Below are 13,294 nucleotides of genomic sequence, written 5' to 3'. Positions count from 1 at the left end.
AAGTTAACAGAAAATTGAATCTGTGTTCATCTTCTGTAGGGATGGTCATTTATTATGTGTTAGTGGAGAAGTTATAACTGCTTTGACTAGCCAAAGTTTTTTTCAAAATATGAATGCACAGGGGAAACTTCATTTTTATTATTTGTGATTACAAAATATTTACGGGAAGTATTAGCAAATGTGAAGGTTTTTGTATGGAAATGAATATGAAGGTTTGTGTCTGATGAATTCTTATTTGAACTACAATTTGGAAAGTGTTGTGCTGGAAAATGCCTTGTTCCTTATTTGTCTTTCTGAGAAATTCCAGTTTGCTGGAAGCAGAGAGACTCTTGTGTCTCTCCTGGTGCAGAAACACAAATACAGAGAGGGGTATAGAAAAAACACAGAAATGAGTTGTTCATAACTGCATCTCAAAAAGTGTTTGTAGAAATGTTTATAAATACAGAAATTTAGGGAAATCTGGTTGTGTGTACAAGTTCAAAAGGATTGGATAACAAAGCAGCCTTGCATCCTTACTTGTGGTGTTTGTGGGGAGAGGATGCAACATCCAGATCTGAGAAGTAATGCTGGAAATATTGAGGATCAATTGCATTTTAAACCTTCAAGTATTATTGTTTTCAATTGTGTTGTTTTTTTCTGCTTTTAGCTGACCTGAAGAGCACCATTCCCAACCTGTGTCCACCTGTTAGTTTACCTCTCAGACCAGAAAGTGGTAAGTGTATTTATGAATGGAACAAAAGCAAAACTAAACAAACCATCCCTCCCACAAAAAAAAAATCCCCCTATCCTCTGCTTTGTACATATTGTTGAAAGACAGCACTATACTGAAAGTGTTCCCCATGAGGTTACTCATTTAGCTATTTACTCATTTTCATTAATTGTGTATCATTTAAATGAAAGAACATGTCCACAATGCTGACCTAATTTCTCACACTCAATACCACAGGAGGTCACTGAGACAAAATATTTGGCAGGACTGATGAAAAAATTTATTTATGAGCGTGGATGTTGCATCACTCTCCAGATAAAATGAATCTTATAGTACTCGCGTGCGTTATTTTAAAAGTGGGTGGATCTTCTTAGTAAATGAAACTTAACTGCTGCCTTTCAGGGCTTTGTGTCTACTGCCCCTTAAAAATATCTGCAAATTGGCAGCAGCTACAGGCTTCCCTGAAATGTCCTTTCCAGAAATACACTGCATAGCTGTGAAATGCTGTGTATAACGGAAAGGAAGAGGGTGGGCCGGTTATCAGAAAACTCAATTTAACCCTCCAGTTATACTGAAATTGAGAAGTCACTTCCATCTCTGCCTTTGATTTTCTGTTTGATCTGAACAAATATTTAATCTGATTGAATCTGTCTTTCTTTAAACCGTAGCAACTGAGCATGCAGGAGACTTGATATTTGCAAAGAATTTTCAATACTCAGTTCAGAATTTATGATCTGTCTTATCATCATATCTGTAACCAAGTCATGATCAAGTTTGGTCCATTTTTAGTAGAATTTGTGCTTTTTAAATGATCATTTCAATGCAATAGAAGGAAAAGTCCTATCTTTCTAGGTAAGCAGAAACAATTTTTGTGTGAAACACTTTGAGGAAGTGGTGGGGTAGGCCTGGTGTGTAGATTGGGCAATTCAACTCCTTTGCAAACTGTTTTTCCCATGGAATGTGGAGAACAGCTTCACTCAAGCTTTTCTTCTTCCCAAAGTGAAGCTTGGTAGTAATTTTGTCATTTTCCTTTTATGTTTTTCTTGCTTGCTTAAATTTAGGAAAAGAGTGACCTAAGCAGCACTTAAGAAAATCAGGAAATTAGGTCTTTCTGCTGTTTGCTTTCGACTCTAAAGGCTGCCCAGAGCAGCAGCCCCAGCAAGGGACGAGCTCATCTTTTGTAACAACCCTGACTTATCACACCCATTTCCAGGCCATCTTTCCAAATGCAGAGCAACTGGGGATGCCTCTAGTTAAGCAACTCAAACCAGCAGAGCTTCCCACAAGGAATTCTGGGTTAGAGTGATTGTCCTGGGGACTGATAATGGTTAGGAGAAGTCAATTACGGAGCACAACGAGGCTAGAAGGCAAATTAGCACCAGTTTCCTGGACACTTTGGGGCTCTGACACCACTGGAACAACACATTCAAAATGCAACTGGACACCATCTGTCCTTATGTTCTGGGTCATTTCGATAGTAAAAGTACCAGACTGGTTATTTAGGTCAGATTGCTATCTGGGCTGTGTTGTCAGAGGTTTTAGAAAATTTCCAAAAACATTGTTTCCAAACACTTTGAGTGTATGTTATATTAATACGTGCTATAGAAGACTAATTGTTTTTGAGTTGGACCAGCATTTACTGAATTTTGTACATTGTGGCAATGATTGTACACGAGGATAAAAATTACTGTGGCTGCTCTGTGGTAGCCAGATGGTGAGTGTGAGAAAATCTCACAATTTAAAGGGCACTACCATGAGTAGGTATGTGTGTGTGTGAATGTAAGCGTATCTGTACATATAAAAAATATAATTTTTTTAATCAAAAGATCAGAATAATACTTAAATTTGCATACTTTGCCAGAAGGCTCTGCGAAATTGTGAAGTTAATGTTATGTCCAATCTAGAGCCTGAGTTAACTGGAGCTCTATTAAGGCCTACATTTAATTGAAAGTTAATGCACTGACTGCCTCATTTCCCAGTCAGCCAGCTTACAATGCTCAGGACAGAGTACCCAGCCCTTTGCTTGCTCCCATTTGCAGTCAGTAAGCTGCTCCATTCAAAATCTGTGGTGTTTGCAGCCCAAATGCTTGGTGAAGAAACCCAGATGAGCAGACTTCTTTTCAGCCTGGAGGGAAGAAGATGCTTTGTCTGTTTTACTAGTTCTTCTCACCAGAGAGGGCAGAAGCATTGTGGGACCATAAAACAACAGAAAGGTCTCATCAGGAAGCCTTTTTACAAGTACATGGATAGCAAAAGGAAGGGTAGGAAAAATGTGGGGATGCTGAATAGGGCAGGAGACCTGATGACAAAGGAGATGGAAAAGGACGAGGTGCCTTTTCACCTCAATCTTTCTTGGCAAGTCCAGCTTTCAGGACATTCAGACATGGGGAAGACTGCAGCCAGGAAGTTTTAGCTTTAGAGAAGGAGGATCAGGGTCAGGGACCAAGCTGGACATACAAATCCAGGAATGTAGAGGGAGCTGGTTAAAGGCATTCTGAGGGCAGTCTCAAATACCTTTGAAGGTGATGGGGGAGACATTTATTTTCCTTCTGTTCCCTGGTCTGGGCTTTTGAAGGAGTTCATCGGCAGTAATCACCATAAAATGTCTAGACTTTGAATCTGCAATGACAGAAATGATTTTCAGGAACAACTTCTTTTCATGTCTTGTGATAGAGCAGCCTGCAGCCACTAGGGAGATGCAAGAAAAGACCCCTATGTAAGGCAAACCCTGGGAGAGACACAGCAAAAGGAGAGGTCGGGGTTCTTCCTGTTCTTTGTCTTGTACCAGAATGTTCATCCAGCAGCCAATTGCAGCCCTGTGATTTGTCTCAAAAGCCTGAGGCTCCAGTGGGCTTTACCCGAATTATTGTCTCTACAAACAACACTGCTGTGTGTTTCTAACATTCACTAGATACCCTATTTGAAAAGGGAGAATTAGTGCTCTGTAGTGCCTGTAGCTCTCTGCTCTCTAGCAGGAGGGAGGTGAACTGCACAATGTCTTTTACCTGAATTCTCACTGATTTGTTGTTGCTTCAGCAAGTTTTGCCTGCTTGCAAAAGCCTTTCTGCTGCAATGCTAAAGTCTCCAAGCCATCTCCTCTCCAGGCTGAAGTGTGTTTAAGTGAATGTATGGTTTTCATCTTTTAACTGAATGAATACTTCCATTTCCTTCTGTACACCAATTGCATGGAGCAGAGCATGCTCCTGCTGGTCTGCTGTGATCTGAGAAGTGCTGCTTGAAAAACTGATAGCCTGAACTGAGTGGGAAAGTCCAACTTGTTACATTTGGAGCACTTTTTCCCCTGTAGAAGTTCATGTGCTGTGATGACACTGAGTATGGAACCATCTGTGGGGAGTTTTAGGTACGATCTGCAACCCTTAACAATGGGAGAACAGATGTTATTTTAAGGCTGCCCATGCTGAAAATGCTCATATGTCATCCTGCAGTCTTGGTTTACTTAGGCTGGTATTTAAATAACAGCTCTACTCAGTTGTGTGAACTGTCTTATACGGAGGAGACAGCCAGGTCTCATAATTAGGTTTGAGATGGAACTTCCTGCAACCAACTGTAAGCTAGAGGAGATAAGAAAATGGTTTTTTTAATGATATAGTTTTATATTGTTATTTTCCAAATGTGCAGCATTTATTCAAACAGTTTATGCACAAAGGTTTGAGTTTTGGAAATTTTTATATTTGAGTTTGCAAATTAGTCTGAAAGAAGCCAAACAATCCATAAGACATATTATGTGAATTTATAGAAGGAATACTTGTAATAAAAGCAGATTGGAGAACCTGAAAATGCTCCTGTGTGTGTGGGAGGAGCAACCCTGATGACTTTTGGCTTTGTTACAAGATTTATTAATTGTATATAGTAATTATCTAAACTTTAATGAATATTTTTGTCTTCAGTTCTAACTAGAACATGTCTATCTGTCTTAGATTTGGCAGCTGTTGGGAGGCAGTGGCCCTCACAGGGTGGTTCCTGCATGGTCCTGTGGATTACAAACAGATCATGTGGGCTCTGTTCTCACTCCAGGCAAATTGAGTAATTACTTGGGAAACCACCGAGGCATGTGGATGTGATGATCTGTTAGACCCTTCCTGTTCCTGCCTCCTCTGATCCCCTAATGATTTATAGTCATTCCCTTGAGACAGGACTGAGCAGAGCAGTGGCTACAGGATATTCCAACATGGGAATAAATTTCCCATCGGGCTCTGTCTGCACATGGGCTATTTCCATTCTCAGAGGGATGCTGATGGTAGTACAAGTGCTGATGAAGCTGACTTTGGTGATTAATAGTATCATTTATCTCCCTGTTTTCCCACAATGTTGAGTATTTGTCAGAGACATCTTGGTGTGAAACAAAGACAGCCTGGTTTTATCCATTTTTGGGAACTGATTTACCATGCTCCTATACAGCAAATTTGATCTCTGATGTGGAATTACTCTATATTTGGTCTTAAGTTTGATTTTTATTCTTTGTAAATGTGAGGATGTTGGCCTTTTGAAGACAGCTTATTTTAAACCTGGATAAATACCTAGTACATTTTTAATATCCCCTTACTATATAATTTGCTATAATTGGCACCCCTAAAAGAGACAGAAAGCTTTCATTTAACAGGAGTATAGTGACATTGCTCCCTGCTAAAGGCCATAAATACACAGTTGTTATTTTTGAGACTTTTCTGAGGTGTGATTACAGTTATTGTGCAGCAGTTTAAAGAAAATCACTCATTTTGAATTATACAAATCTCAATAGATCAACAAAAATAAGAAGTAGTTATGTTTTAGGAAGATTGTGTTTTCTGCAGGTCCACTCTGAGCTGATGATTTGTTGGCTTTGAATATTGTTGGTATACACACAGGTTAGCAGTCTGTTGAAAAAAACCTCTGGAAACTAGGAGTACAAAGCACTGACTTCGGTCTGTAAGCATGTTTTGAGTTTGAGTCAGGGGTATTAAATATGGCTCACAAATTTCAGGATTAACATCAGAATTTGTCTTTCAAACATAAATCAGGCATACTGAACCCAGAGGTCTGATTTATGTACCTCCTTAATCTCATATTGACCTCCTCAACTTCACAAGTTTTCTTTTAAATTTAACTTGTTATTTTAATGCACTTCTGTATCTGTTTCTTTATATCAAGTGTTAAATTTTGCAGCAAACTCATAACTGATGCCTCTTCCACTGAAGTCAGTGATGAACCTTTTGTTGACTTTATGACAAGGATTTTGTAATCTCACTGCCTGTGAAGGTGGGAGGCTGAACTCTGTGTCTCCAGGAAATCTATTCTAGTCTTGTGCTCTTGTGACTGGAGTGGGAACACAGTAAGGCCAGCGTGAGTCCTTTTGAAAATCCAGTCTTAAACCTTGCCTACCCAAACAAGAACATCTGGAAGAGAGAGGCTTTCTATATGGGACATCTATAATTTTGCAATGAGAGTTACAGGGAAGGCTGGATTCAGAGGGCTGTAATTATCCAATGAAAGCCTTTGCCAACATGTGGGTTGGAAGGTCAGCACTTAACCTATATATATAAATCAGAAATGTCTTCCAGCCCATCAGGTGCACAGTGCATTGCCAGCAGCACAGGGCCAGTCTGTAACTCTCCCTTGTGAGAGCAATTTCCAGATGAGGCAAGTTTAGATCAGCCATGGAAAGTTGTGTTTTCTCATGGAATGAAGTGGGTGTTCCTGGCTGTGGGCATTGCTGGCTCTGCTTTCAGGAGAAGGGAAGAACCCACTAATATCCCAAATCTCTTCAGCAGCTCACTGCTAGCTGTCAGTGTTCACAGTGTGCCATGCAAGGCTCTGGGTTAAAGAGCTTTGCTCTGTTGTTAAAATAAGCATTATCAGTTCTACATCTCGCGGCATCTGGGGTCAGCTGGGTAGAAAAAGGGAAAAGGAAAAAACTGGGAGTCTCAGCATTTAAATCTGACCTGAGATCATGGATGCTTTATCCAGGATGGAGGATGAAAAATAAATAAAACAACCTAAACCCCAACCCAACCGAAAGAACCTCCCATGTGAGAGGTGGAAAGGGTTAAACAAATCTTTGAGATTTGGGGCAATGAACAATCATCGTAGATAGGAATGTGTGAGCTGATGATATTTGCATCATGAGTGGCCACTCTTCTATGCCCAGCACAGGTTGCAAAGTGCCCTGTGTGCCTCATTTGAGTTTTAAAGGTATGCTCCTGGCTTAACTCTATCCCACATAAAGGGATAAAATAAATTTTTAATATAGAAGTTAAAAAAAATTGTCTTGTGAAATAGGTATAGGAGGCAAAATTCAAGTGTCATAGGTGTAAATCCAAAAGGTCTACTTTGTTTTTGTGTATTTGTTTTTGAATTTCCTTCCTGAGAGAGCAAGGACCCCTCTGAATGTTTGGCCAGTGGGACATGGATGCAGATGAGGATGATGAGACTTGCCCGAGGTCATTTGGTGAGTCAGGGAAACTATGGAAAGAGAGTCTGGGGAGATATCTTCCAAAACTACTGGTGCACCCAGACTTTTTGTGCTGCAGTAGAATCCAGACAAGGCTCTCTTTTGAAAGAGCCACAGCTGGTAATCTGAAGCTTTGTGTTTGAACCTAGAGAGATTTAGTTGTTCTAGTAGCAGGATCTCAGCTGCTGGTACTGTACACAGCACAGGATGGCAATATTGCTCTTAGGTAAAAACAAACTTTGAGGCGTATTGAGAAAAGAAGTATTTTATTGTTCTTCACAAAAAAACCCCTCAAACCACAAACTGAAAACATAAATTGGTAAGATTCAGTCTGGAAAAGAAAGACCTGGGGGATCTAGTAATGCAGGCAGAAAATCTCTGGAGGGGATGTAATGGTTATTTCTCCATCACTTAAAATTGATGTCTATTTTTAAGTATCTTTCTAAATAAGTGCCACAAACTCTCGCCCTAGATGTAGAGGCTGAAGTTTTCTAACATATGTTCTGCAACAGCTCATACTGGATGTTTTTAAAAAAGAGAAACCATTGACAATATGAAAAATAGTCATTTCCACATGACTAAAATCACTTTGTTCCTCTGAAATAATTGAATAGTCAATTCTTACAGGGAAGAAAAAATCCAGTGCCATGAGTGCGTTATACAAGGTGAGCTGTGACTGCAGGGTCACTGCTCCTAACTCAGATCCCCTCTGGATGTAGCACTGGTGATGACTTTGCCTCTCTGTGACTCAAGTAAGCTTGTGGTGTCAACATAAAATAGTGCAACACCAAATTCACCTTCATTTCTACTTAGCTGGAAACTTTCAGCTTCTCTCTCTTAGAGAAGTTGCTCACAGCTATGAGAGGAATGGAATGATTTTGGTTGTAAAGGACCCATTCCTGCTTTCTTGGCCAGTCCTGCTTTCTTGCCTCTAGCTCAAAACCTGAACTTTGTGAAGTTCCATCGAACACAGAAGGTCAGTTCATCACTCCATCAGATGTTTTCTTCAGCAAGGAGGATGGCAAAGGAACCAAGCCCTAACTCAACAACCTTGGGAATGGTGGTAGCACAGCAGTTTTTGTCAGCTTGTCCTCCATGAGATAACTCATGCTTGAGGTTTACACTTCTCAGGGAAGGATTTACGCTGCAAAAGAAATGACTTTTTGCATCATTGTTGAGTCCTGAATTGTGGCAGTTACTCTGTGTTGTCATGAATTCTACAATAATTATGAAATCAAATTTAGTCACTGCTATTCCCTGCCTATTTGCTCAAGGAAGGATGCAACCAGCCTTGTCTGTGGTGTGTTTTGGGTCTTGGGCTTTCATCAACTGGACAAGTGTGTCAACACCAGACTTTCAAGTTGATTGTATGGACCCCAGACCTCAGCCTGAGGTCTGATGTGGAGTGCTGTGGTCAAACTGTCTTTCTGTGAGACGGGGAGAAAGGAAACTTTGGCCATCTTTGCCAGCCACTGATTTCTCAGTAGAATAAAAGAAATGTTTAGTGAAAGGACAGGTCACGACTTTTGCATCTGTGTGAGTTGAACTCAAGAGCAAGACCTGCTCACTAGGAATAGCAAAGGAACAGCTCACTCTGCTCTGTCCTCACCCTGCAATTACATGGAGAGGGCAACACCAACCCACTGTTTAGGACTCAGTGGCCACAGCAGGGCCTTTTGCTTTGAAAACATATTGAACTTCTGAAAGGAACTAAAATAATTAAAGGCCCATTCTGTCCCAAACCTTCTTTTTTGTCTTCTGTGTGCAAAATTGAGAGTTCTCAGATATTTTTATCTGTTTGTGTATGAGAAAATATGAAGAAGAAAATGTTTGTGGTATTTTTTTTTAATATAGTTTGAGACAGGAGGACAATTCTTGAGGAATACCAGAGTTAGTAGATATGTGTGCATGCATGCTCACACAAGCGCATGGATGTTAAATGTATACATGGGAATACACATATATGTAATACACATGATTATATTTACACATATGCATATATTTGTGTGTATATATATATTCCTATAAAGTTGAGTGAAATCTTAATTATGTAGAAGTTACATGACATTAAAACTGTTAAAAGAATTTAATATAATTCTATCCACCAAATCAAATTAAAATGATCAAATTAACCTCCACTTACTTTCCAAGAACTTAATGGCTGTACCTGTTCAGGAACTTGTGTGCAAGCATTATAACCCATGCCCTTTAATATAATTAGGGCTGCTCAGAAACTTTTTATTTAAATCAGTTGGATTTACCTTCAAACTTGGATAAAGCTGCTCTGGATTTGCCTATTTCTTTACTAAATACTTTTGTAAACCAATTAATATCTGACTTCTGAGCATGGGATTGGACCTTCAAGTCAATCAAAGGCAATCAAAGAATATTTAATTAGTTCTCAGTTGATGCAAAGAAGATGACACTTGTTCATCGAGGAAGTCCCCAATGCCTTTACGTCTAGATTAATTTCCTCTGAAATTTTTATTAGTCATATATTTTATGGTTCATTTTACAGAATATATGGATGCATGGCAATCCTTAAACGTGTCATCTGTTCTCATGGATTCATCCATCTCAAACTTTGAAGTTGTGCATGTTAGCAGAGATATATCCAATGACTTCTCCATTGCCAGAGATTTTTGTCTATCTGGTAAGAAATGGTCATTCCCAGCTTCATAGAAAATACTACTTGTGAGCCTGAAAACCAAGAAAGCTTTCCCACTTCTGACATAGATACACTGATTTTACTTGTTTTTAAAGTCTATCCCAGTGTTTCCTGATCTGAGAGAGGGGGTCTGAAGTAGTTCAGTTGAAGAGAGATGCAATAATATAAAATACCATACAGTAATTAAGTAACTTTGATGCCCCTTGGGCACAGAGATCTCTTACTTCTCCAGACATTGTACAAGTGGGAGAATATTATAGCAAATATGTAAAGCAATGATGTCTTGTTTTTCCAAAGAACTACTGCTATTTTCTAAACCCACCTGAAGCCACCCATGGCAGTGGTGTGTGAGGGAGGGTTAACAGAGAGCTGGGGGAGGCAGGGATTGAGCTGTAGTAACAGCAAAGAGAATTGCTTTAATCTACAGCCTGACTAGACAGAAGAGAGTCCTTCAATTTCACATGGCTGGAAAATCCTCAGTGCCACAGAGTGGTAGAAATAAGGGAAAATTCCCATTTACTCACTGGGGACTGTTGGAATTCAGATGAGGTTATCAGCACTTTACTAGATGGTGTTTTTCTCCTTCTAAAACCTGCGATAAAAGTTCTTTTGTTGCATTATTCCATTTTAAAGCCAATATAACCTTCTGTCCTTTGGCTATTTTGGGGAATGTTCTGGGCATTTGAGGACATTTATGTCCCATTACTCTAAATTACATCATATCTTTGTTGCTTCACCTGTTGTAAACCCTTTCTTTTAAGCACAGCCTAACACTGTCATGCAAAATACTGTGAGAACACATTTTTACCTGCTCTTTTTCTTCATGCTTCACCTCACAGCTTGTTCAAAGAACCAGTCATGTGCAGTGGTTACACTGGAAATCCAGCCTTCAGCCATAAGGTGCATTTTCTACCCTGACACACAGATATGCACACATGGCCTGCAAGGGCACAGCTGCTGGGTTTTACTCAAAGAACCTGCAACCTATATCTATAGGAGACAAGGTAAGAACAGGATAAAGCTGTGGGGGAAGGACCTCAGCTGTGGTGGCCTGTGCACAATTCTTGTGAATGGAGGACTGAGGAATTCCTCACCTCATAAAGCAATATGGATGTCCTCTAGACACCTGTCCATGGCTGTTTCAGAAGAGTTACAGCCAAGAGGATGGGAAAAACGTCCCCAAATACTGTTTTAAAAATGCATGAAATCATAGTGTTTCCCTGTGGTGTTGAAGCAGGCATAAGAGAGGAAGTCTAGTTTATGAAAGATATTTTGAAAGTGCAGAACAGTAAAACCAAACAACAACAGTAATGCAAGTCCAAGTCTTAGCTTTTCATCTGCAGAAGATGCTTTAATAAGGTCTTCCTTTTAAACTTGTAGAATAAAACTAGGAGTGTTGAAAAGCCACTGTCAATGGAAAGTATTAAGGACAATCTCTAGATAAAAAAAGCCACAGATATCCCTGCTCCTTAAACAGGATGAAATAATAAAGAAACGAAAATTATTTAAGAGAGAAAAAGAAGTTGTGTAGATAGTGTGGATAAGTAAAAACTCTGTTGTTTGGTTACATGCTAATTTGAAAGTGTAAGTTTTTTTTGGTTTATTCCCCTTGATTTTTAAAGAGACTACTTTCCTTTTATGTAATACTAGTTTTTTATTTAGGGGTAATTAGAACCCAGGTAACTATAAGGGGGAAGGGAAGAAAATTTTCCTTTTCACTGAAATTCTGTGAAGTCTATGAGAACGTTCTAGGTTGAAACTCAATGAGAGAAAAAGCAGTTTATCATTGCCAAGTAAAACAAAATCTCAAACTGAGACATAAAAGTAGACTTGTGTGTTTATTGTTTGTTACAGTTTTGGTTTTAGTCCCATGACTTTGAATTTTGTTCCTGCCTATCAAATACATTGTTTTAGGGGAAAACTAGCAGGAGATGTCACTTAGCTGTGTTTTAATGAACTATTTTATTGGAAAACAGTAACAGTAAGCAGTAAATTATCTATGTCTTATTTAAAGAACTGGACACTTAACAGCTAATACTATGGGAAATGGGACTAATTTTCATTTCTGGAATGGCCCTAACTTGAAAAAACAAATTCTTCTTCCTCTGCTCCCCCTCTGATAGATTTGCTCCTGCCCATTTCGGAATCGGATTCAACCCCAACAGTGTACATCCCATCCCACGGATACCTGGTGGGCAAGTCCCAGGTGATCCAGGTTGGCTCAGGGTGGAGGAACATCAGCCAGTTCCTGGGGGTGCCCTATGCTGCCCCTCCCCTCGGAGAGAGGCGCTTCAGCCCCCCGGAGCCCTTTGCTGGGGTGGAAACCTGGAATGCCACAGTGGCTCGGTAAGGAACCCCCGTGGCACCTGCAGGGCTGCCTGTCCAGCCAGGGGGGGAAAGCTGCTGGAGTGATGACAACAACATTCATGTCCTTTCCTACAAAGCAACCTGCAGAGCACAGAGAGATACAAGCCTGAGACTTTGATCAGCAAAGAGAATAATTTCTCCATCTATATGTTAAAGTGTGCAAGCACCTCAAGAGAAAAGGAAAATTTCTGTACACTCCATTGCCTTGAATCTCTGCATAACTCCCCACCAACTGTCTGCTGTCAGTCCATTTTCATTCTGAATAGTATTTATACTGGTATTTATTATATTTATACAAATGCGTTTTGCTCCTTCTGAGCCATAAATTTGTACACATTTAATCCAAGAGGGGCACTTAAACACTGAGGTAGCCAGAAGCTGTGGGCCTCATAGAGAAATTCTCTGTCTAATGGTGTCCAAGAGATCAGGCTGAAGGGCCCAGAAAATCAATCTCTTCTGTCCAAAATCTATTAAAAGGCAAATACTTGGGGAGCTGAAAGTGTATTTGGCCTTTGGTTATCCCATCCTTCAGGATGCACCTGAGCTGTGGAGGTGTGAAGCCTCAGCCCCGAGTACATTGCAGGGATCTGGAGAGATGTGACTTTTTGTCTCCTCAGGTGTACAGTGGTGTTAGTTTAGCACACACAGCACCAGCTTTTGGTGTCTAAGCCACAGGATGGGGTCTTGTAGGGCTTAGTTGGACCCACCTGCCTCTGTGATCTCCTCTTGAAGACCTGGGGTTTCAATGGGCTGAGATTTTCAAAACAATTTGGGGACCTTTGTCAATCTGTTCCTGTCTTTTGAATCCACAGTGCTTGCTTAGTGCAATGAAGAATTTAGCCATTACCTTCTATTATTCATTTAAAAAACAATTATTGGAGTTTACACCTGGGGAATTGGAGAGACCTCACTTTATTTATAGAAACTGTTGATTTTTTTAGGATTCTATGTATTATATATTGATGTTGCTAAATATTTATATAGAAGAAATTCACATTAGCACAGTGCCATTAGTGATGGAAGAGAAATATTTATTTATCAGCTTGGACTTGATAAAAGACTTAAAAAACATAAAAAACCCATCCCAAACCAACCTGACCAA

At 39.9% G+C, this 13,294-nt stretch overlaps 1 protein-coding gene across 1 annotated transcript in view; it reads left to right on the top strand.

Annotated features, from left to right (window-relative positions):
* Positions 1-13,294, top strand: part of TG (thyroglobulin) — a 144,995-nt gene that overhangs the window by 57,993 nt on the left and 73,708 nt on the right. The window contains exons 35-38 of the mRNA XM_063418884.1: positions 647-712; positions 9,676-9,810; positions 10,665-10,829; positions 11,949-12,171. Coding sequence (XP_063274954.1) covers positions 647-712; positions 9,676-9,810; positions 10,665-10,829; positions 11,949-12,171 — 589 coding nt within the window. The remainder of the gene's footprint in view (positions 1-646; positions 713-9,675; positions 9,811-10,664; positions 10,830-11,948; positions 12,172-13,294) is intronic.

Source organism: Prinia subflava, chromosome 1 (genome assembly GCF_021018805.1).
Source record: "Prinia subflava isolate CZ2003 ecotype Zambia chromosome 1, Cam_Psub_1.2, whole genome shotgun sequence".
In the NCBI taxonomy this organism is placed as follows: Eukaryota; Metazoa; Chordata; class Aves; order Passeriformes; family Cisticolidae; genus Prinia; species Prinia subflava.
This window is presented reverse-complemented; position numbering and strand designations above follow the sequence as displayed.